Source organism: Ptiloglossa arizonensis, chromosome 5, assembly GCF_051014685.1.
Source record: "Ptiloglossa arizonensis isolate GNS036 chromosome 5, iyPtiAriz1_principal, whole genome shotgun sequence".
In the NCBI taxonomy this organism is placed as follows: Eukaryota; Metazoa; Arthropoda; class Insecta; order Hymenoptera; family Colletidae; genus Ptiloglossa; species Ptiloglossa arizonensis.
In genome coordinates, this window is record NC_135052.1 from 10,144,292 (window position 1) to 10,167,196 (window position 22,905).

Consider the following 22,905-nt stretch of genomic DNA (forward strand, 5'->3'; position numbering starts at 1 on the left):
AATGATTTCAAATAGAAGATATATTTTGAATGAATAGATATTGATGAAGTATTTATAAAAATTCATTACTGTTTGTAGCTCTATAGGTAATAGGTGCATTTTCATTGCACGTGCACGATCGGTACTAATGTCAGTGTACCAAGTGGGCTGCATTATTCACGCACGCGCAGGCGGAATCAACGACGTATATAGCCAATGTTATGGGTATCAAAATCTTACGAGTCCCTGACAAACGAGCCAACTTTCTTCTTTCAGTATGCTAACAATATTGTATGGTTAACCACTTGTATCTTTTGCAGACATTATATACTACTCATACAACTTGTTATTTATTGATTTAAAAAAAACTACTTATTTTTATTTGTATATTGTATATATTTTTGGTTGTAAAATAGTATGTAGAATATATTATAGAATTATATAAAAATGTAATTCTATGCTTTTTTATTTCATGACTAGTAGTAAAATTGTCTTAATTTTCCTCATTCTTGCAACTTGCAACAAATGTTAAAATTCCATACAATTTTTGCTAAATAAAATTTTCATCTTGAGTTACGTAAAAGTGATATTCTGTTTCAACGGTTATTTTAATACCCTTCCTTCTTGTGATTCTTTATTCACTTTCTGAAAGCTTTTGTACAATTTTCGAAACCAGTCAAACAGGGAGCCATATGTTACGCGTTTTCACTCAATCAGGGTACTTTACTGATGCCATTTGGACGCTCATGCGCAAAAATTGCGGCCTATTTGTCCACACTGATTTACATTGCATTATCTTATCCTAATAATTCTAAACAGTGTCGAACAGTGTCAAGTGTTTTAATCGTGGAATATATACAATCTGGTAGTCAAAGTAAAATTCAAAAATGAGTACTACGGATTGGGATGAAGTTAAAAGATTGGCAGCTGATTTTCAAAAAGCACAATTAAGTTCCACTTTACAAAAGTACGATAGTAAATTTTTCATAAAAAATCTGTACATTTTTTTGATGATTGTGTGTCTCTTCAATTTATTGAAGATTTATTGAAGATTGAACATTTATACTAAACAAATTTTAAACAGTTGCAACGCAAACATACAATTTTTATGAAACGAAATAAATTTAGATTGATTAATATTTGTAGTCTTACAAAGACTTAATATTTTGTGCAATAACTATTCGTATATGTATTATAACAATTTGCCTTTAAAAATGTTTAAAACTATGATATTTTATTATAATTTTTTTTTGTTTTTTATTGTATAGGTTATCAGAACGAAATTGTGTGGAAATTGTAACAAAATTAATAGAAAATAAACTGTTAGATGTAATATTTACTAATGATGGCAAAGAATATGTTACACCACAGCATCTTGGAAAAGAGATCAAAGATGAACTGTATATTCATGGTGGAAGAATCAGTTTAGTTGACTTGGCACAGATTCTTAATATCAATTTATCTCAAGTGTCTAAAGTAGCAAATGAAATAGAAAAGTGCAATAAAGGACTTAAGATAATACTTGGACAACTCATTGACAAAACTTATACGAAGAAAATTGCTGAAGAAATCAATGACAAATTAATGCAACATGGCAGTATCAATGTAACAGAATTAACAATACATTATGATTTACCATCCGAGTTCTTACAATCGCTTATTGAAAAAGAATTAGGAAAAACAATACATGGTAAACAAGATGTACAAGATTTTAAAGTCTTTTATACCGAAAGTTTTATAGCTAAAAATAAAGCTAAAATAAGAGGGGCCTTATCTGCTATCACAAAGCCTATACCATTATCAATTATTCTAGAACAATGTTGTGTTTCAGAAAGAATATTTTTCTGTAAGTGATAAACATAAATTAATCACACACTTTAATTATGATAAGATCTTTAATATTTTAATATATGTTTGTCTATAATTTGCAGCAATTTTTGATAGCCTCCAAAAATTAAAACAAGTTCCTGGTATTGTATCAGGAAAACATGGGGCATATAGTTATTATATACCAACTATATATTCTAAAAGCCAAAATGAATGGGTAGAAAATTTTTATAAACATAATGGTTATTTAGGTTTGTATTGTATTTTTCCATAGAATGATGTTCATGCTGTAACAATGACAGAAATTGTAATTTAATGTTTTATTTATGTGACTTCCTATTTTTATTACTAGAATATGATGCACTCACTCGACTTGGAATATCAGATGCACGAAATTTTGTGAAACGTTACTTCCCAAATGAAGATATACTTTTCCTAGACTCTGTTGCTGTAGGTACAACAATTAGAGAGCAAGTAGATGCAAATATTGAAGAAGCTATTGCAAGTGGATCGTTTGTTGATGTAAGCCCTCTTCTGCCATCTGTTTTCACTGAGAAAGATATGGAAATGCTTCTTAAAACAGTAGAAAAGAAATTAAACAATAACACACATATATTTGCAAACACTGTAGTGATATCTGATGCATTTTTGCAATCTTTATATAAATCATTTGAAACAATGGCAGAAACAAAAGCTAAAGAAGCAGTGGCTAGTGGACAATGGTTTCAAACAATAGCAGAAAACAGAATAAAATCTAATTCAGCCAATCAAATAATTGAAACTAAAGGAGGTAAAAAAGAAGAACGCCGGAAAAAGGTAGCATCTGGTAAAGCAGGTGGTGGTAATCAAAGAGAAACAAAAACAAAATCTACTAAAAAAAAATATCTACAAGGAAAAGTTCGTGAAATTGATTCTGATGATGAGAATCAAAAAGTCACATCAGGAAAAATAGAGTTTCAACTAGTATCTTTAGAAGATATAAAGAGGGAGATCTCAAAAGATGATAATTTGGCTGTAATTGATAATTTGGTAGAAGAATTGACATCATATTTGCAACCAAAAATAAATAATCATGCATTATCTATCGCAGATCAGTTAGCACAAAATAATAAAACCACTAACTTAGACGAAATTGAAGAGCGTCTTAATATTTTTATAACAAATATTAAAATATTTGAGAAAGGCATCAAACATATTGATAAAGCAGATCAACCTCCTTTAACAAAATATTTACTAAAATCCCTTGGTACTGAATTTGTGACAGAATTATTTAAGTTAGCTGCACAACAAAACATGCTCCAAGCTCCTAACAATATTACCACAGAAACAAGACAAAAGATGCTACTTGATTTACCAGCAGACGTTAAAGAGCCTTTAAATAACATAAATAAATCTATTGCTGAAACTTCTATGGAAGATTTCTTAAATTTTGCAGAGCCAGCAATGGCAGCTTGCTGTCTGGTATTGAGAAAGCATGATAAAAAAAAAGAAAAACCATTTATTTTAGGACACAAACAAGCTTTATTGGAAGAGCTTAATGTTACACAAGATCCTGCATTGGCATTGCATTTAGTTACAAGTATATTATTTATTGCAGTAACACAAAGTGGTTTATATATGTCTGGACGACATGTATCTACAGTTCTTTCATTTCTTCAAACACATTTACAACCTTCAACAGTGACAATACTGTCTAAATATCACGGTATGGAATACTTAATTATTTGAATATTTTATTAATTCATACATTATTATTTAACGTATAAAATAAAATTTTATTTATTTGAAAGTTAAAAACTTATAAATTGTCAATAGTTGGGTTAAATTTTTCAATAATAAATTTTAAAATAAATATTACTAATTTTGCAGGCTTGGTACTGAAAAACTTAACATCTACAGATGAAGCTACAAAGCTTGAGGTTAACAAGGAATTGGAGACTGAACTGGTAGAAATTAAAAATATTGCAAATAATTATAAACAACATTTAAAAACTGATAAACCACAAGAATGAATATATGTAGTTGTACATAAATATAAATATTATTCATTGTATAAAAATATATTTGGGAGATTTATACTATATTTTACAATAAATTACATCAATAAATGGAAATATTTTATACTCAAATACTTAGAATAAGAAATTACAATTTAATATATGTATCACTTTAATTTTCTATATCATTATACCTGTGCAATGTTATAAAAGTAAACTACGTTCCACCTCTATTTCGTCGGTAGACAAATTAAAATTTGTTTATCATTGGTACAAGGGTCAAATTTTTTTATGCATTTTTTCCTTGTAGGCTTTCAAAGTTATGTTCAATTTCTTGATGTGCCAACCTATAGATATGTTGTGTCTATCATTTAATAAGCATTTGAATAAATCAATGAACTATAATAATATAACAAATGACTTTCAGTATGAAAATTTAAATTGGCAGAATGTAATGTCCTTAACAGACACATTGGACACTTCTACTAACCCCATTTGAAATGTTATATTCAATTAACATAAATTTTAATATTCAAAGTCATTTGAAAGTCATATTATAGCTCATTGACTTCAACACAATGCTAGCTAATGAACACAAATAGAAAACTATAGATGAACAAATAAATGAAGATAATATTGAACATTTACAAAAAATGAACAGAAAAGCCAATGTTATTTTCAAAAATATGAACCATCCATGAGACAATTTTGATAAGTCTTTTAACAATAAAAATAATACAAGTAGGCAAGTTACATGGTTTATACTTAATATACCTATACATGTATATATGTACAAATTTCTATACACAATTATTTATCATTAATAATAATTAATAGAAATAAAATAGTATTCACTTGTTTTCTGAAAATGCTCATTATACATTACTTACAACATTTTTGACTAATATGCCTTGTACATTATTTCTTTATAAATTGTTTTGCATTACAGAGTAGCTAAAATTCTTGTAAATCCAACACATCCTGCTACAACAGTCTGCCCAATACCCCAGAATAATGCATATAATCGTGGCAGTGGATAACGTGATGCTCTATATACAAAAGCAACAGCAGCAGAGCTAAGAACTCCTGATGTTAATGGTAATAATACACCCATTATTATAATCAGCAATGGGAAGAATCTTTAAATTAAAAATTACTCAGTTATTTTATATTCTAAGGAATTGTGTGTAAAAGTAAATTGTAATTCATTATCTTTTATATTAAAATTTGAACATATATTTTTTTTAACCATTATTTAATTAATTTAATATCAGTAATATATTTATCATTTAAATGCATCAAATTTAGTGTTTCTTTGCAATAATAATGTTGTATATTCTTACGTACTTTCCATATTTATGTTGCCTTAATGTAGCAAAACAGATTGCAACAGCTATGATGTGAACAAAAATTGAAGATAATAAAGCCCAAAAAAATATTTGATACCACATTTCTGTAACAATTACATCAAAGAAAGTTTATATAACATGTTTATAACAATCTTTATAACAAATTTATAACTGTGAACTTAATTATATATAATTCCATGTTCATACTAGTTATGTACTATGAAAAATGATTATTTTGATATATATCTACATACCAGCAAATGAGGTTAAAGGTGTATAAAATACACTGCCTGTATTTCTCACATTAACTGGTGGTCGCAAAATAGAAATATCTGTTTGTGCTTCCATAATAAATACCTCAGACTACTTTAACTTATTACTTCTACATAAATATTTTTGTGCACATCCGTATGGCATTAAGAAAAATTATAATACTGGATTATTTCAATATCATGTATAAATCATCTATAAATATAATTGTATACACTTTTGGAGAAGATAAAATTTTATGCACAGTGGCAATAATGGATAAGATCTAAAACAAGAAATTTAAAAATGTGTATCAATGCATTTTCAACCTTTGCAATAATATAAAATATTAAAGGTATGTTATGTAAAAGACAGTTTTACTTTGTTTTATATTTTTGAGTGCGTTACAATTAACACAGTTTATTGTAAAATTATTAAAACCAATGAAAATTTTAACTCACCTTTTCATTATAAATTTTTGATATTACCTACGTCACACCATTTTACAAATATCCATATTGATAGATATTACTTAAACATTTAATAGGACACTCTACACGTACGTAACATTTTATAAACATGCTTAAATATTTAGTTAAATTGCAAAGAGAACAATTTGAACTATTGCATTTAGAGATTCAAGTTAACACAAACACAAATGATCCGTTCATACTACTGCGAAACATGTAAAGCTTAAGGTGCTTTCTAATATTCAATTGGTAGAATGAGTATTCTCCATTTCATTGGTGATCAAGTTATTTTCATTATTTGCAACGATTAACATAAAAAATTACGAGACTGAATGTTTCCAATGGAGATTCTATACTCCAGCTTGTAAATACGTGTTAGAAGAAAATACTGAGGCTTTCTAAAATAAAACAAACAATATTTAAGGTTCGCTCACACAGCACTTTGTTATTTGGTCCAAGTATCCTACTTATGATTAGTCAGTAGGGAATTTAAGAGTATACAATACTATGTAAACGGAAATTTACATTATTATGCTCGAAAAAAGCGCGCGTAAGGAAAATTTACATCACAAAATAATAGTAAAATAATCTATTAACTATGGACACTAATGCATCGACATCTGCATCATCTTTACACAAACGTCAATTTACATATGAAGAAGGACAAAATATGCGGTATTACGAAAATATAAAATCGGTTAGAGGTTATGTGTATATAACAAACACTGTATTGTATATCATATATCGCAACACGTGTTTACAATCAACAAAATAATATTTATTGAATAGTATCATATATTATGCTTCTGATATATAAATTATGATAATAATATGATTTACAGCTCTTACAAGACATATCAAAATGTACGAAAGAACTTGATGGAAATTTAAAAGATTTAGAAGAAAATATTCTTACTACCGCTGGATTGCTTAATGCAATTGAAGTTGGAAAGAATTCAATTCTGACGAATTCATCTGAATAATATATGAAGATTCAAAATATCATATAAATTTTTTATAAAATTTGTACACAAATGTAAATAAAGTTTTTATAAAATGTGAACACCAAGTATTGGCATTTTATTATTTACAGTATGCGTAAAGATCATTAACCACATTATACTATTGTAATTTTTATTTATACTTTTTTATAATTTCAATAAACGAAACAAAATCAATATTTTTTCTTCTAATATAGTACAAAACAGTCGATTGGGAATAGTGCCAGTGTCCTTCAATCATCCTGGAAGATAAAATATTCGCTGATTGTAATTCATGATTTTAGATTATCACAGCGGGTAATCAAATTGACCGAGAATAAAACTAATGAGAATAATGGATGAAAATTGTGATATGTATATTCCATTCGGTATGTCGGGATACAGGCTTTTGCATTTGAAAAAATCGCTGTCGAAAGTATGACGCATTATGAAAATTTAATTTCGTTTCGTTAAATATTAATATTTACACATATTATTAAATAATTATATTTTATATTTTAATTAACGTATTTACATTTCCCGGTCCTTTTATTGTTTTTCCCAAGCTTTTCTTGTACAAAGATTCCGAGAACAACCGACTAATTTTGTAATCTTAATTTTGTAATCAAGTAATTATATTTCCTTTGTTATTATTTTATCCAGATCGAATTTTATTCAAATCTTAAATAATACACTACGTAGTTACTAAAGATCACCGTGACTCGTTTAAATTTTCTTAATGATTTTACACTTTATTTATTTTAGATTAACTTGTATACTATGATTCATCAAATATTTAATGATTAATATTTATGGAATGCTTTTCACCTGTGTTGCAGTTACCTCCAATTATGAACTTTTGAGTGCGTAGAAAAACTTTTAATGGATATGTTTTATAGCAGTTTAGCTCGAGTCACTGTGAATATCTTTTCGATGCCAAAAACTAATTATTAACACTCGTAATTTATGATTTGGTTTCCGTGATAAAATCACAGTACAAGTCTACATGATTTCAGAGTTTCAGTACTTTACAGCGGTGGCTTGTCTCATTTATCTATAATTAGGAGGCCTAATGTTTTCGGCATTATGATCTTACATTCGGAACGCGCTGTTAAAGACATAAGAGTCCAGATTCCTTAATTTCTTTGAGAGATCTATCGAAAATTGAAATAGCGATAAAGGAAAAGTATGTAAAATTTCTGAACTCTCCGACTGCATCACACTGTGAGTACAATATCACATTAACAAACACAAAATTGAAACGTGTTATTTAACGTTTGAAGAATTAAAAAACCAGAAATTAAAAATATTTCTTCCCCAGTTATATTAATAGAGCGATACTTTAAAGAAAGAATGGCAAGCATTTTGAACGCAGCTTATTAAATTACGAACGTTACATGAAATTATCGATTATTATTAATTAATGCGGCGTTGGATACTTTATTGCGTACAGAAAGGAAACGTTCAAGCGGAGTAGCTTACACGAACTAAAAAAAAAAAATATATTTAGCGGCCGGGAAAAGAGATCGTAAAGAAACTTTGCAACGAACGCACGTCCGACAACGATAAATCATCAATGTTGCTCGTGACTGAACAAATTGGATTTTGTTATGATGTCCGTCCAATTAATTTTTTATCGTGCAATTAGTTCTCACTCGTTCCCGATGTTTTTGATGTTAAGTACACACCCTGACAAATTGAAGAAAGACCGTAGAAAAGTTTGGACAGTCGAATATCGTTGGATCCTACCGAGAAGATGTTCGTTGGGGGTAATTGTGGTTGTCTCCTTCCTGGTATGATCAGTTTCAATAAAAATAATTATCGTGGCAGTCCTTTCGAAGTAAAAATCGATGAGCATAGATGAGGGTGGAAGTAAATTGGGTACGACTATTACGTGTGCACAAACGAGACGCGCGTATAATGAATTCAATTGTTTGGTGTGGTTTTTATTGCCCTACTCCTCGGTATGTCGTCCAATCGGGGAGAAGCGAGGGCGCCCGTCGCTACATTCGAAATATATAAACGTGTCAATAACTGTTCCTCGACGCTCAGTCAGAAATTTTGTTCGCCGTGTCAAATTGACGATTAATAGTGAACGCAGGCTATCGTTTCCACGTCCGAGGGAAAGTCCGAGACGAAATGGTAAGTTCGACGTTTAACGAGAATCCTAAATTTTTTGCCCATTGTCGGTTTTTTCCCTTTTCCACGACACCGTGCTGTCCACGAACGGACAAGAAATAAAAATAGAATGTTTGCTAACATTCTGGACTAATAATAAGTCACAGTTTAAAAGTGTTCTTTTTTTTTTTTTCTTTCCTTCAATACGGGAGAAAAATTCGCCCGTAGTGATTGTTCGGTTTAATATTTTTTTTCCAATGAAAAACGTTGATTTTTCAACGAAAGAACGGTGGAAAGAAACGAAAAGAAAAATGGTTAAAAAGGCGAAAAGTTTCGTCCTTTCCAATTCTTTCGTGTGACACTGCACATTTTCTTATCGCTGGTTTATGGTTTCCCTGATATCACCTCTAGATTAAGATACTGTTAAAGGGCTCTGAGGAAAGAGGGCGCGAGAACGTAGGGAAGATGCGAAGATTGTATAAGAAGTTGCATCATTCGGTTCGAAACCTCCTCCCGTGATGTGCGCTCCTAGAAAGCATCTCCGGCGCGAGTATCTTTATCGAAAGTTATATCTCACAGCGGTACCAGGATTAATATTTTTGCGAGCTTTATCTACGTGTGACAATTATCCGTCGTGATTTAAAACTACAAAGGTAAGGTAACTAAATTCTTATCTAAGAACGTACACGAATGGTCATTCCTACGAGTTTTTGCGTCAGGCCACGTGTAAATTGATTTTATAAAATAAGATAGCAACGACGGGCACAAAATTTCGTATAACGCAATATAGATACGGCTTTAAAAATAGCAAGCTAGCAACGTACGAGTAGTCAATTTTTAAATTGTTTTAACTGCTTCGAAAGTAGGTAATGTACGAAGAACTGCATTCTATTTTTAGCACATATATTTTAACGAGAGAATTGCAATCCATTTTTATCAATTTTCTGTTTCCACGGCTTCGATTCTCGTATTTCGAGAATTCTTAACTATTAACACGAGATAACCAAATCGAATTACCACACTTTAAAGATTCCTCATTTTTTACTCTATCTCTATCTACTATAAAAATGATATTAGCTACTAATTGCTACCATAAAATTTTACTCGAAGGTTTATTTTTAGCAACAGAATTTTACTAATACAACGCGGTTGATTCTTTTATTCGTTCTGACGAAATTCGAACGAAAATACTTCTCGTTTATTAATTAATATTGCGAGTATTAAACATTTCGTACGTTCGTGAACGCAAAATATGAAATCCGAATTTTGGAAACATACTAAATTACTCGAAAACGGAGATTAGCACGTAAAATCCTAGTTTTCGAGTAATATTCTCGGCATCAAATTTCGTATTTCGAAAAAGAAAGTTGTCACTTCTTGTGAAAATGAATCATACTTTATCCTAATTCGATTACATTCACAGAATGTTTAATTGGTCGTGTTTCTTGATTTTTATATAACAGAAACAATGAACAAGATACGCCCAAGTATCTTAATATGGCAATCATTAGCGTTAAAGATTATTTTTTCTACGGAATTCGCGATATAGTTTGCAAGTATATTGCAAGTGTTTCAGATAACATTGTACGACACTACCTTCTTCGTTCTGATTTATATAATAACCGCGATTACTTCTACTTACGCAACTTATTATACACACGTTAAGAAACTATCCTTTCCGTAATTGGTGGTTAAATATAAACATTTCACTGGACTTCATTGAAACATCGAAAAGCTTGCTCATCTCGTTATGAGAAGATAAGACCAACCAGTATCTCGGAAGTTTAAGTCACTTTTAACTTGCCTCGAGTCGCTGCAGGCGTATTTGCAGCAAAAAAAAGATATACACTCCACGGTATCGTCGCCCGATTCTCCCCTATTTTTTGCACCACATGTGTTTCATTAACGCTCAAGCGAATTCGTTTCCAAACATCTTGCCTCGTTAACAACCAAGTTACTTAATCTCCGTTAAACCGCACGCGTGACCTTCCTTCCTTTTGCGAAGCGTAGAGAAAGGGGAGAAACGAACAAATGTCGAAAATAAAACGGTGTGGCGTTTCAGTTCGGTCGTGAAAATTCGTCAAACGAGAAATATTTATCCAGGAAACGCATAAAGTGCCGGGCTATCGGTCCCACACTTACATTTACGTGTTCTCGGTTCGACGTATCGAGAAAGAAGAATCTTGAGATAACGATTAGGTTAAAAGCATCGGTATTTGAAAATGACACATTCCTGACCCAAACGCTATAGAATGTGAAACGCCGTTACAAGAATAAAGAAGGTATCCTCGGCATTTTAAATAACGATAATACAATAGATAAGAAAATCTCTAATTTGGTGATTTCGATGCCCACTTTAACAAGCAGGCCATGCGGCCGATGGACGTCCCATCCAGGCACATGGCAATTCAAACTGTTTCGACACGAATCGTTAGTTTCAAAACCGCCGGCTCCGAGAGACCACCCAGACCCTCTCGAGTTTCGAAATTCAAATTAATTCTTCCTGGAAAATCTACGACCGAACGACATTGAATACGAATTAGCCTCAACGTGAGTCACGCAAGAAAATGTGTTAAAGCACAGAGAAACGCGGCAAAACAAGAACCGTACGATAATCGTAATATTATTGCCGCATTATCGACAATTGTTAGACGAAATTATACTCGTAACACGTCCCGATAAGAGTGACACTGAAAAGAGAAAGAATTGAGTGTATGTTGTTCGTTATTATTGTAGATATTTAATTATCGCCACGTTCTCAAGAGTTTAATTTCATTGTTGCCAATTGTGTTTATTCGTATCCCCGAGGAAGGTCGAATGAATCGATATTATAAATCGCGCACCTAACCCGACAATTAAATCCGCATTGTTATATTCAATCGGTCCAATTTCTGCGAAAAGAACGTGACGTTGGTGTCCGTCAACTTCACTCTGATTCAATCATTACACAACGTCCTTTCACTTCATTAAGGCGTTTCGTTTGTATTCTTTATTTATTTATTTTTTTTTTATTTATTTATTTTTTTTATCATTTTTTTTTTTTCATTACTAATACCGTTACGCGACATCGGCATTTACACGATGCAACGACAATTAATTCCGGTTTTGTTATTCACAATTCTTTATCTGTTCACAGATGCAATCGTATTCAACGCTGCTGAATCTCATCTGCGTTATTACCGTATCGTATACGGTTTCGGGACACCCCTTTTCGTTCTTGCCGCGGTATGCCGTTGAACGTGCTGCTGAACATAGGAGCATAGGCAGACAAGTAGTGGAGCAGAGTTCTAATTTCCTGACACCGTTAACGAAATACGGAGCCGCACAGTCTACCGATCCGAAGGTAATGCAGAAAATATGTATTGCGCGCATATTTCTAGTCTGCTCGCAAACTGAAGAAAATTTCAACGATTGATCCATTGAGTATCGAATTATTATTATTATTAATTTTTTTGTTTTTCTTCAAAATCGATGTTCGTTATCTATAGTATAGACATTACACGATATTCGAATGAATTCTGATCCCAGTAAAAAAAAAAAAAACTTCTGAATACCTTATAAACAGGACACTGATACACAATAGGTTAAAATAATTTCAACGCTGACATGTGTATATTTGAATCTCGGTTGTAACTTTCAGCCCGTGGAACCATGGACAAAAATCACTCAAAATCCCGTGAACGGCATTGAGGCAACCGTGGGGTAAATATCGAATGAAAAAGAGAAAGGTGTATATATAATGAAAGTAACCGTGTTCTGAATCGTCTATTTTACACTGTTCCAGGAGCAGGGTGGAATTAGAATGCAAAGCTAGCGGTAGTCCGCCACCAGAAATTCTGTGGTTCACCGGAGGAAGCGGCAGTAACGAACAGGTGAATATTACGATCGTACCTCAGGTCGATTGTACTACAATTGAAAGAAGAGATTCGATTATTAATGTTACGTTTTGTTTGTAGCTCGTTGAATACGTCACAGCAAATACACATTCTTTGTACGATCCATCCGAGGAGTGGAAAGGAGTGGCCAGAATTAATTCGAAGCTCGTGATAGAATGCGTTACTCCGGATGATGCTGGATTGATCTACTGTGCGTCGGTTTCGGCGAGAGAAGTGAAGGTATCCACTCCTACAGTGCTGCTGGTTAACAGTAAGTGGAATACAATTAACAATTAACTCTGGGCATTATCAATCGTCTGAATCTGCATCGGTATAATTAAATTTCACGTGACTGTTGTCTCTCGTATTACTTGTGTACCCCGTGTATTTCATTAAGATTGACCTTTCGAAACGAGAACTTTTCAACCGGTGCACAGTTTCGAAAATTAGATTCAATGGATGCAACGAACTGGGCTGGGGTTTTTTTTTTTTTTTATTCGATAAATTCAATCGCGACGCTACGCGCTCTTCGAATAACGTTGAACTGATTCTCAACAAATTTGTTTACACAGACGAAGAAAGTGGCAACGGTAACTGCAGCTCCGAAAGTGATCCGACAATTACTCTGTATTCTCCTACGCGAGTAGCTAACATAGGAGCGACCATCGTATTACCGTGCAGAGCAAGTGGCAAACCAACGCCAGAAATTTCTTGGATGGACAATTACAATGTACCCGTAACTTTGTCGTCAAATCTGCGACACAGAATATTGGATAGTGGTGATCTACTGATAGAGGATCTCTTGTGGGAAGACATGGGCGGTTACACTTGTCAAGCTAAGTCTGGACATCGTCAGCAAGTTGTCAGCACATTCCTTTACCCATTACGCGTACGTTTCGTCATTTACGTTTAAATTTCTCATTATCTCCAATTGCGACACGTTTTGTAATTCATCGTCGTGTAGATAATTTTGGATACATATCTGCTAATACTTTTAAAGAATTTTCAACGAGATTACCTAAAATCGAAAACGAAACTTCAAACACAGATTGTAAGTAACGACGAGTTGTTGGAAATGATCGAACTTTTTTTTTCTTTTACAGCCCGAGACGGAGGTGGACCGAACGGTTAATTGAAGAGCCATCGAAGAAAAAGTCTCGATTGCTTTGATCAATCACTTTCTCATTGTACAACGTGCGAGACAAACTGGATAAAATACGCTAAGTTTCCGTGTTCGTTAACGTCAAATGGTATTGTGTTAGTATAAGCACTGTATATAATTCTATGCAATAGAATTGTACTTTCTATATAATAGAATTATATTTTAGTACTGACAACTCGACAACGCGTTCGAGAATTAGCAACGCTTTATTTAGTTACTATTACCTTAATGTAATACAACCGCTACATTACTTAAAATTTTATGAACAATTTTTGCGTGCCAAAGAACTTTATATTTGATTACATCATTGATTTCAGTGGAAATAGCAATGCCAGACTATTTCAATATTTAATTATGTACTTCAAATATCTCTTGAACGAGATATCGTATAGTTTTAACGATTTATTTATTTATATTATTCGTGTACAGCGGAAGCCGATCGTAGAGGCAGATAAACATGAAAGTTACTTCATTTAATATTAAGACTAGTTGTTAGATGATTAATGACCCAGTGAAAAAGAAACATGTCGGTCTTCTGACTTCAATTATTATTTCGCTTATTAATCACTAGTATTAATTATTATTAGTTACATATCTTGAGTATTTTACTTCGTCATTTCTTTGAGACTATTATAATCTAGTGTCTATTGTGAAATGCTATATTTTTTTGTATAAATAAATGTATTTCTTTTCGTAGAGTGTTTATAAATTTACGATGTATTTATCCACCTTCACTTAATATTTTGTTTAACCAATTTTGTAATAAATATGTTCTATAAGTAATGATATTCCGAATTCTGTATTTAATGTAGTAGTTTAACATAAATCTGACCTTGCAATCAAGATCGTTAGTCCATTCGATACTGCTTTATCACCTCAGTTAAAAAACACGTGTCGCGGTACCTATATATATATTAGAAATGGGAAAAAAGTTAACGGCAAAAATTGGACCTTCGATTTTAAATGCCGACTTGTCACAACTTTCGGAAGAATCGCAACGATTAATTAACAACGGTGCTGATTATTTGCATTTAGATGTTATGGATGGACACTTTGTACCTAACCTTACTTTTGGTCACCCGTTGGTAAAATGTCTCCGCAGTAAGATAAAAGAGGCCTTCTTTGAAACCCATATGATGGTTTCTAATCCAGAACAGGTGTACAAGACTTTAACTTTTTACTATGCTCTTTTATTAAACATCTATTTTGAAACTATTAATTAATATTGTACGTTTTTCTAATTATTGTATTTTTTATTTTATTTTAGTGGATACAACCTATGGCTGATTCTGGTGTCAATCAGTATACATTTCATGTTGAACCTGTGAAAGATGTTCCACTAGTTTGTAGAAAAGTAAAAGAAGCAGGAATGACAGTATGTCATATTTATTTACATAGTATTCAAAAATTTGACTATTCAAATATTTTAATTTTTTTTTTTTTAAACAAAAGGTTGGAGTAGCACTTAAACCTGGTACACCAGTGGATGTAGTTGTAGATTATATTGATCTAGCAGATATGGTATTAGTTATGACAGTAGAACCAGGATTTGGTGGGCAAAAATTCATAGAACCAATGATGAAAAAAGTATCATGGCTAAGAAAAAATTATCCTATGCTAGATATAGAAGTAGATGGTGGTGTTGGACCAGCTACTATTGAAGCATGTGCAAAAGTATGTATAATAATTTAATGAAAACAAGAATCTAAAATTTACTTTAAATAATATACTTTTTTAGGCTGGTGCAAATATGATTGTCTCTGGTACAGCAGTCATAGGTGCTTCTGATCAAGCAAAAGTCATAAAAACTTTAAAAGATACAGTAAATTGTGTATTACAAAATAATTAAAAGTAGGCAATATACTTGCTGTAATATGTGTATACATATATTATAAATTTTATAAATATATTATAGCTTTGGATACGATGTTTACAAGGAAAAAAAGAATAAATGAGCAGAATTATTTAAAATAAGCACTAAATTAACTAACTACACAAGGTCACTTCTCTGACTGTAAATGATATAAATTACCTCTTCTGTTACTATTTTGGAATAGACCTTGGATGTTTTCAAATACATAAGTAGATATATTTTTAGACTTGTAGAAAAGTCTCACCGTGAAACAGGTATTCTTTAACTTTGAAACACCTATGAAACATTTGCCTATCTCTTTCACTCTCACATTTATTTTCTCACTCCTTTTTTCACAAGTGTTCATTTTCTTGGTCTCAAATCTGTTTTTTTCTTATTAGCTTTAAAATTAACATTGTGGTAGAATCAATGCAGAGCACAAGTGATAACATGATAAAGTATGTGTTATAATAGAATTTATTCCTCAATGGCCTTGAATGATTAATATTTTTAGTGCTCACTTTAATCATCATTGCTTAGATTTATTAATGTTATACTCACTGATAGTTCAATTATTTATAAAACTGTTAAATTGAGAATTTGACAATGGAGAAAGTTTAGGAGACGATATCATTCTTAATCCTGCTAAACTAATCAGTATAGCTTCTTCTGTTCTTATAGTTCTTGATCCTTGTTGAGGGCAAGTATTCAAATATTTATCAAATACCAGAGATGAATCATCCACAGTCAAATTAGGATCAACATCCACTGCAGCCTCCAATCCACACAATCCTCCAAATACTACTAATGCATGGTGATATTTCATGCTTTTCGGTTCTATGTCATCAATAGAAGATCCTTTATCAGAAGTTCCAATTGTCAAATCATATCCTTCTTTATAAGGACACTGTGTTAATGCTTCTGTAAGATTATTAGCTAATCTTACTGCGTATCCCCAATATAAACCATTATCTAATTTAGGAATGTTGGGGGGTACAATAAAACCTTTTAACTTTTTAGGATTTGATTGATCCTCAGGTATTTTCACAGTAACTCTTAGACCAGCAGTTAACACTTTATCTACATGGACATCATTTAATAATCCTACATTAACATAAGAACCTTTGCCACCTTTAACTAGCTTGTTTGTAATTATTCCTTCCCGGTATAGAGATATATCTTGTTGACGTAAATGATGCGGTGCATCTAAAGGATTTAACACTCCAGCATATTGTAAATCTTTATGAATTGGAAAGAAATATTTTCTTAAATATTGTGGGCACTCAAGGTATTGCAATATTCTAGCCAATTGCAAACACCCAATTCTTCTTTCTCCTAACACTTCGTCTTTTTTTACTTTCTTCTTTTCATTTTCAGTTATTTCTCCTTTGTCATCAAACACAACAATTTCATCTATTTTATAAATACATGCTGCACGTGCAATCTGCCCTGCCAGATACGTTCGTAATTCTGGAGATTGTGCATTATCTAAAATTGATCCAGGAACCGCAATACTTACGGTTGAAATATCTTTTTTGTCAAAATGTTGTTCTTCGATGGGTTTCGGCACTTCTTTCTCGTCATTCTCTTTCTTGAATTTTTTTGCTAACCTCTCTTCCCGCCACTTTTTCCGTTGTTCTTTGTGCAAACGATTGGTTTCTTTCCAACTTGTTGTTGCAGGAATTACTGACGACATGATTCTTCAATTTTTCAAAAATATTTCATTAAATTCAAGTATATGATTTTCTATAGACATATTCTTTAGTCGCAATCATTTTTTCCCGCAACACGATACAAGAGACTTTACGAAACTATTGAAACAGTTGGAAACTATTTTCAGCTAATTTCATTTGGTACTTTGCTTATTTTATGTTTAATTATATCTTTCAAATTTTTATGAAATTTATAGATTCATATTGAATTATGGCTGCAGAAGAGGGTTTTGAACAGGTATTTTTTGTAAATATTTAATTTTTATAGAACTTTAGTATTTAATATGACTTTTGATATCAATTTTTGCAGTACCTAACCTCGATTGTCACTTGTTTGCAACTTAGTTTCAGATATATCTTTAACATTTTTAATAAATTAAATTTTAATAAAACAAATAAATAACTTATTGATGAAAATTAGAAACAAAAATTTAAACATCATAGTTTGAAGATGAGGAAGCCGAAATTCCAATTGGTGGAACTTTACCTGGAGGTAGAAAACGTTTATTCTCAAAGGAATTGCGCTGCATGATGTACGGTTTTGGAGATGATCAAAATCCTTATACAGAGAGTGTGGATTTATTAGAAGATCTTGTTATTGAGTTCATTACTGAAATGACACACAGAGCTATGGAAATTGGTCGTACTGGTCGTGTTCAAGTAGAAGATATTGTATTTTTAGGTATTATTAATACTGCTGTATATCAAAACACTCCATATTTTAGTATTTCCGTTGATTATGTATATTAATGTCTAAATTTTAAGCTCAATGATACAAAGTTTTAGCGGATCTTATATAGAGTAGGTCCATTTGTTTTGTCCCTAAATTTCCCAGTAAATTCATATCAAGTATAATATTGTTTAATTCATCTCATTATATGCCTTTTGACTATATTAAGAAATCATTCTTTCTTATCATGAAAAACAATTGAGATATTCAGGGCGATCAAAATAAATGGTCTACTCTATATATTAGATATAAAACTATATTTTATGAATATTTAATTTCATAGAAATTTTGTTTTATAGTTAAAAAAGATCCAAGAAAATATGCAAGAGTAAAAGATCTCTTAACCATGAATGAAGAACTGAAGAAAGCTAGAAAAGCATTTGACGAAGTTAAATATGCAGGTACTGTCAGTCAGTAACTTGTTTTGACACTCTGTCAATATCTAAAGTATACAATAAACAATTTTTATTTTACTTGAACTTATTAATTTATTAGAGATTTTTACTTATTCTTTATTGTTCTTTTACATATTTTTATTTGCCTGCTTCCATTTTGAGTGGAAGAAACATTTTTAGAATTTCAAAAAAGTTCAAGTAGAATTTTATCAAACAGAAATAAACTATTTGATGTTTTGAAATGTTTTGTTGGAATGGTGCAATACTACTATTAAAAATAAATATTGCGTTGTAGTAGATGCACAATTAATTATGATTCATTTATAAATACGGAATGCTATGTGCTTGTATAATGCATCCCAATAGTACTTTTTGCTTGCTTATTTATAATAATTTAGAAAAATATGAAAGAGTGCAGTGTATTTAAGTTTACTGAATAATTTCTATTTTACAAAAGAAGGGTATAAATGGATACATAATGTGTTACCTATGTAATATACAATAAGTATCACATAAATAATATCCCATTTTTACTATTTTTTTGTTTCAAAGCATTTGTAGTATGATATATATGTATACGAAAATAGAATATAAAAACAAAAATTTATATTTTCATTGTACTGTTTGATTAGTTAAATATAAATCTATATTTCATTTATCAGTACTTAATTAGTTTTACATAAATGTTTATAAAATCAATAATATTATAATTACAGTAGCTCACTATATTGTTTTGTAACGTAAGTAAAACAGTAATATACAAAGCTGCTTACCTAACATTACCACTTAAAATATTTTTTTGTGTATAATTTATAAAAAATGTTTTTAATCAGGAGTTATCTAATTTAGAGAGAGTTACAAAGCTACCTGATTTACCTTTTTTGTAAATTCATAAGATGACTTTTTTTTGTGGTTATTATTGCATTATACTTACATTTAAATTTTCTTTTTAATTATAATTATAAAATAGTTTGGATTGAGTATAATGAATCTATATTTAATATAGCTACAATGCATACTTCGAATGATTAAATTGTAAAAGTAGAAATAAAAATATTAGAAATGTAATTGTTTTCTAAGGTTTCTTTTTAGCTATGTTACATAGGAACATAAAAATACTGATGTCCAACATGCACATGTCTGTGCACAGCAAAGTTTTTAATATGATGTTAACACAATATCATCAATGGTTCTTTTTGGAAAATGAAAAATTACTGCAAGTGGTAATGTCAGTCTGTATAAATACAATATTGTTAATTTTAATAGTTATAGGATTCTTCATTGACTTTATTCTTAAATTTTTATTAATTAAATCGATATGAGAAATACTAATTTAATATAATTATTTTTACAACTATGTATATAAAATGATATTTATTACACCACTATTTATTACTCAGTTTTCATATTAAGTGCTTCAAATTTATATCATTCCCTTCCATAATTATTATTTTACAATTTACTATTTAAACTTTTAATATTCAGTGTATAAATTAAAAATTGCATGTTTTAAATTCAAATTATATTTTAAGGATTATTTTAGTTTTATAGTTGTAATTACACTATTCTTTTGTGTATGTGTGTGCATATGTGTGTATTGTTTTCACTTTTTAAATCATAGAGGAAAGCATTGCAACGTTTGCCTGGCTAAGCTGCATTTGAATTTTATTACATTACAGTGTGTGCGAATTGATATCAGAAACAGCTTGTTTTGCTGACAGAATAACATCATTGACTGCTACTCCTTGGTATGAAGAGCCACACAACCCTAAAGGAATTTTGTGCATGGAGATATAATTGTGGATGCGGGTTAAGCGTTGCATGTGACCTACTATGTGCTGCGGAATACAGTCCTTTAAAATGGAAACGCTGAATGCCATGGGATCTTCCTTAATGTGTAAGATTTCATTCACATGATTGACTGCTATTGTCAACAAATGCTCTTCTGATGGGCAGTTACCAAAGTATTTCTCAAACCATGCCCCTCCCATCATTACTGTCAGTACCTGGAGTTTAAAAGTTATAAATATTTAACATTAAGAAGCTTCTCTAGTCCATAATATACTTGTGAGCATATACGTAGATATTAAGAAACATTTTGTGCAGTTTAAGTATTATATCTAGTATAGGAAACAACAGATTGAAGCATAAAGTATGGTATGAAATATGGAAACTAACAAGAAAAAACAGGTAATAAAAATTTGTATTTATACGTACTGTAGTTTTAGAGTTTTGAGGAAAAATACACGAATCAAACATTATTCCTAGAATTGGGAGTCCTTCTTTTGGTGGAATAAGTACTCCAAATGCATTTATAGGTAAGATGTTTTCAGAAAATTGGAGATTTACAACACCTACTGTTACAGTAGGTATACCTCTTAATTCGGTAGATAATTCTGAATGTTGCTCTTCCATAAGGTCAGCTAAATTTTTTGCAGGCAAGCTTGAAATAATGTGAGAATATCTTTTAATTTCTCCATTTACAATTAATTCTACGTGATCTTTGTTAAACTTAAGTTTCTCGCAATTATGTTCTGTTTTAATTATTACTCCACGTTTAGTTATATTGCTAGCTAATGCAAGTGGTAATTGTTCAATACCTCCTTGAACACCCCATGTGGACCACTTTTCTGCTTCACATTTTTGTAATATATTTAATAGTGTATTTTGTGATTCTACATTTATTTGGTTACCATCTGTAGATATTGATTTTAATTTCTTTTTCTTTTCATTAACCATTTTCAAATATTCTATTATTAAACCTTTGATTACAGAGCCATGTTTTTGTTCTGTTTCAAAGAAAATTTTTATTAGGGATTTTATACTTATTTTATGTGCATCACCTGCATAAATTCCACAAACCATTGAAGATATTATTTTGTCTGCAACATCTTGACCGAATCTTCTTTCTATAAAACTATATGCACTTTCATCATCTTCAGAACCTTTTGGTGCTTTAAAATCATTCCACATAATACTAAGGAAAGAACGATTTAATAATGTATTTTTCATAAGACTCTTCCAAGAATTAGGTAAAAAATGTAATTGATTATCTGAATAAATCAGGCGGTTTTCAGCTGCAGGATGATTAAATTTAATTGGGATAACTTTGTCTGATAATCCTAATTGTTCCATCAATTCTAATGCACTATTTTCACCATTTTTGGCTCTAATAGATCTTGGACCTTGTTCAAAAATTGTTCCATCAGGTTGTTTTATGGACCGTAACCAACCACCCACACGATTTGAAGCTTCCAATATCACTATCGGAGTTACTTTTGAATTTTGAAGTGCATAGTATGCAGCCGATAAGCCTGATATACCAGCACCTAGTATTGCTGTCATGTTGAACTGTATCAATAAATACGAACTTAGAATAATTATATACCTTTTCTCTTTTATTGATCAAGTTGGGATAATTTGTACATAATTGACAAATACATTTTTTTGTATTTTCTCAAATTTAATAATAATCTTGTACCAGTCAAAATTATTATCTGCACTTTTAAGGTTATGTGCACCATCGAAATTAAGAAAGGTTATGTTTGCATACATAATAAACATAGAATAACATTATACATAGAATCGACACTCCTATTAAAACCTTTGATATTCAAACTACCAATTTGAAAGACCTTAAAAGTACCTCCACGATCCAACATTGCCAAATATAATATTCTTGTATAAACAGAATGGGCAAAACTTTTCAACTGCACGAGTTTCTCATATGTACAGGCTTGGTCAAAGTTTTGCCCACATTGTTGACACAAAAGATATTATACTTGGACATGTTGCATCGTGGGGATACTTTCAAATTGGTGGTTTGAACGTGAAGTCCAATAAAAGTGTTGCCTTCTGTCTTTATTTTGTACTCTGTGTAATGAATGGAATAAGTACAAATGTGTTAAATCGAAGATTGCGATGGTAAAAACTGATTTTACTTTATGCTTTATAACAGTGATATGACTTAAGATTCAAATTTACCGCTCGAGAATTTCTGTTTTTATTACTTCATAAAGTTATTATATATATACATACATATATTTTTTTTTTTATAAAATTTGATTAGGAAAAAAATGAAATGATAAATCCATGTAATGTAATCACTTTTATTTGAAATATTTTGTTTCAATTTAATATCGATATTAAGTTCAATAGGATAAAAATGGAGGTACTATTTGCTTACGTCAATCGCTAATTATAATACACT

General features: G+C 30.9%; 7 protein-coding genes and 1 long non-coding RNA gene across 14 annotated transcripts; 5 read left to right on the forward strand and 3 right to left on the reverse strand.

Moving 5' to 3' along the window:
* The first annotated feature begins 693 nt into the window (after positions 1 to 693).
* Ufl1 (UFM1 specific ligase 1) lies at positions 694 to 4,050 on the forward strand. Its single transcript, XM_076312815.1, has 5 exons — positions 694 to 946; positions 1,248 to 1,825; positions 1,911 to 2,057; positions 2,159 to 3,511; positions 3,676 to 4,050. Exons 1-5 carry the CDS (start codon positions 867 to 869, stop codon positions 3,816 to 3,818), a joined length of 2,301 nt encoding a protein of 766 aa, XP_076168930.1. The 5' UTR covers positions 694 to 866; the 3' UTR covers positions 3,819 to 4,050.
* LOC143147522 (transmembrane protein 170A) lies at positions 1,911 to 6,580 on the reverse strand. Of its 2 annotated transcripts, XM_076312823.1 has the most exons (7): positions 5,863 to 6,580; positions 5,407 to 5,687; positions 5,151 to 5,256; positions 4,694 to 4,942; positions 3,998 to 4,150; positions 2,175 to 2,356; positions 1,911 to 2,093 (listed from the first exon to the last, which is right to left on the reverse strand). In XM_076312823.1, exons 2-4 carry the CDS (start codon positions 5,498 to 5,500, stop codon positions 4,747 to 4,749), a joined length of 396 nt encoding a protein of 131 aa, XP_076168938.1. In that variant the 5' UTR covers positions 5,501 to 5,687; positions 5,863 to 6,580; the 3' UTR covers positions 1,911 to 2,093; positions 2,175 to 2,356; positions 3,998 to 4,150; positions 4,694 to 4,746. The 2 variants fall into 2 exon arrangements, with proteins under 2 accessions (XP_076168938.1, XP_076168939.1); XM_076312824.1 differs by lacking the exon at positions 3,998 to 4,150.
* On the forward strand, positions 6,184 to 6,934 carry LOC143147524 (uncharacterized). The gene is made up of 2 exons (XR_012992275.1): positions 6,184 to 6,568; positions 6,714 to 6,934. It is a non-coding gene; the product is annotated as an uncharacterized LOC143147524 (long non-coding RNA).
* Positions 6,928 to 18,217, reverse strand: LOC143147518 (28S rRNA (uridine-N(3))-methyltransferase). 3 transcript variants are annotated; one of them, XM_076312818.1, is made up of 3 exons: positions 18,058 to 18,217; positions 16,420 to 17,558; positions 6,928 to 7,114 (listed from the first exon to the last, which is right to left on the reverse strand). In XM_076312818.1, exon 2 carries the CDS (start codon positions 17,552 to 17,554, stop codon positions 16,427 to 16,429), a length of 1,128 nt encoding a protein of 375 aa, XP_076168933.1. In that variant the 5' UTR covers positions 17,555 to 17,558; positions 18,058 to 18,217; the 3' UTR covers positions 6,928 to 7,114; positions 16,420 to 16,426. The 3 variants fall into 3 exon arrangements, with proteins under 3 accessions (XP_076168933.1, XP_076168934.1, XP_076168932.1); XM_076312819.1 differs by lacking the exon at positions 6,928 to 7,114 and adding an exon at positions 7,627 to 8,641; XM_076312817.1 differs by lacking the exon at positions 6,928 to 7,114 and having other exon boundaries at positions 15,868 to 17,558.
* Impl2 (Ecdysone-inducible gene L2) lies at positions 8,881 to 14,546 on the forward strand. 2 transcript variants are annotated; one of them, XM_076312820.1, is made up of 7 exons: positions 8,881 to 8,993; positions 12,106 to 12,312; positions 12,610 to 12,671; positions 12,754 to 12,841; positions 12,926 to 13,115; positions 13,417 to 13,733; positions 13,948 to 14,535. In XM_076312820.1, exons 1-7 carry the CDS (start codon positions 8,991 to 8,993, stop codon positions 13,978 to 13,980), a joined length of 900 nt encoding a protein of 299 aa, XP_076168935.1. In that variant the 5' UTR covers positions 8,881 to 8,990; the 3' UTR covers positions 13,981 to 14,535. The 2 variants fall into 2 exon arrangements, with proteins under 2 accessions (XP_076168935.1, XP_076168936.1); XM_076312821.1 differs by lacking the exon at positions 8,881 to 8,993 and adding an exon at positions 9,602 to 9,622 and having other exon boundaries at positions 13,948 to 14,546.
* Rpe (ribulose-phosphate 3-epimerase) lies at positions 14,878 to 15,928 on the forward strand. Its single transcript, XM_076312822.1, has 4 exons — positions 14,878 to 15,163; positions 15,274 to 15,381; positions 15,459 to 15,680; positions 15,745 to 15,928. Exons 1-4 carry the CDS (start codon positions 14,927 to 14,929, stop codon positions 15,853 to 15,855), a joined length of 678 nt encoding a protein of 225 aa, XP_076168937.1. The 5' UTR covers positions 14,878 to 14,926; the 3' UTR covers positions 15,856 to 15,928.
* Taf13 (TATA-box binding protein associated factor 13) lies at positions 17,638 to 21,777 on the forward strand. 3 transcript variants are annotated; one of them, XM_076312827.1, is made up of 4 exons: positions 17,638 to 17,808; positions 18,015 to 18,252; positions 18,600 to 18,701; positions 20,375 to 21,777. In XM_076312827.1, the coding sequence occupies exons 1-4, from the start codon at positions 17,782 to 17,784 to the stop codon at positions 20,386 to 20,388; spliced, it is 381 nt and encodes a 126-aa protein (XP_076168942.1). In that variant the 5' UTR covers positions 17,638 to 17,781; the 3' UTR covers positions 20,389 to 21,777. The 3 variants fall into 3 exon arrangements, with proteins under 3 accessions (XP_076168942.1, XP_076168943.1, XP_076168941.1); XM_076312828.1 differs by having other exon boundaries at positions 20,417 to 21,777; XM_076312826.1 differs by lacking the exon at positions 20,375 to 21,777 and having other exon boundaries at positions 18,600 to 19,135.
* Ppox (protoporphyrinogen oxidase) lies at positions 20,203 to 22,406 on the reverse strand. Its single transcript, XM_076312816.1, has 2 exons — positions 20,913 to 22,406; positions 20,203 to 20,701 (listed from the first exon to the last, which is right to left on the reverse strand). The coding sequence occupies exons 1-2, from the start codon at positions 22,038 to 22,040 to the stop codon at positions 20,369 to 20,371; spliced, it is 1,461 nt and encodes a 486-aa protein (XP_076168931.1). The 5' UTR covers positions 22,041 to 22,406; the 3' UTR covers positions 20,203 to 20,368.
* Positions 22,407 to 22,905: the final 499 nt, after the last annotated feature.

Bases quoted from the DNA above. Each gene is read 5' to 3' on its own strand.
- Ppox (XM_076312816.1), bottom strand. From the start codon at position 22,040: ATGACAGCAATACTAGGTGCTGGTATATCAGGCTTATCGGCTGCATAC. The intron at 20,702-20,912 runs GTACGTATAAAT...TTTAAACTCCAG, and splicing joins CTCAAAACTCTAAAACTACA to GTACTGACAGTAATGATGGG.
- Taf13 (XM_076312826.1), top strand. From the start codon at position 17,782: ATGGCTGCAGAAGAGGGTTTTGAACAG. The intron at 17,809-18,014 runs GTATTTTTTGTA...TAAACATCATAG, and splicing joins CAGAAGAGGGTTTTGAACAG to TTTGAAGATGAGGAAGCCGA. The intron at 18,253-18,599 runs GTATTATTAATA...TTTGTTTTATAG, and splicing joins AGAAGATATTGTATTTTTAG to TTAAAAAAGATCCAAGAAAA.
- LOC143147518 (XM_076312818.1), bottom strand. From the start codon at position 17,554: ATGTCGTCAGTAATTCCTGCAACAACAAGTTGGAAAGAAACCAATCGT.
- Impl2 (XM_076312820.1), top strand. The intron at 12,672-12,753 runs GTAAATATCGAA...ACACTGTTCCAG, and splicing joins GGCATTGAGGCAACCGTGGG to GAGCAGGGTGGAATTAGAAT. The intron at 13,734-13,947 runs GTACGTTTCGTC...TTTCTTTTACAG, and splicing joins CATTCCTTTACCCATTACGC to CCCGAGACGGAGGTGGACCG.
- LOC143147522 (XM_076312824.1), bottom strand. From the start codon at position 5,500: ATGGAAGCACAAACAGATATTTCTATTTTGCGACCACCAGTTAATGTG. The intron at 5,257-5,406 runs GTATGTAGATAT...TAATTGTTACAG, and splicing joins ACCTTTAACCTCATTTGCTG to AAATGTGGTATCAAATATTT. The intron at 4,943-5,150 runs GTACGTAAGAAT...TTTAATTTAAAG, and splicing joins AGGCAACATAAATATGGAAA to ATTCTTCCCATTGCTGATTA.
- Ufl1 (XM_076312815.1), top strand. From the start codon at position 867: ATGAGTACTACGGATTGGGATGAAGTTAAAAGATTGGCAGCTGATTTT. The intron at 947-1,247 runs GTACGATAGTAA...TTTATTGTATAG, and splicing joins TTAAGTTCCACTTTACAAAA to GTTATCAGAACGAAATTGTG. The intron at 3,512-3,675 runs GTATGGAATACT...CTAATTTTGCAG, and splicing joins AATACTGTCTAAATATCACG to GCTTGGTACTGAAAAACTTA.
- Rpe (XM_076312822.1), top strand. From the start codon at position 14,927: ATGGGAAAAAAGTTAACGGCAAAAATTGGACCTTCGATTTTAAATGCC. The intron at 15,382-15,458 runs GTATGTCATATT...TTTAAACAAAAG, and splicing joins TAAAAGAAGCAGGAATGACA to GTTGGAGTAGCACTTAAACC. The intron at 15,681-15,744 runs GTATGTATAATA...ATACTTTTTTAG, and splicing joins CTATTGAAGCATGTGCAAAA to GCTGGTGCAAATATGATTGT.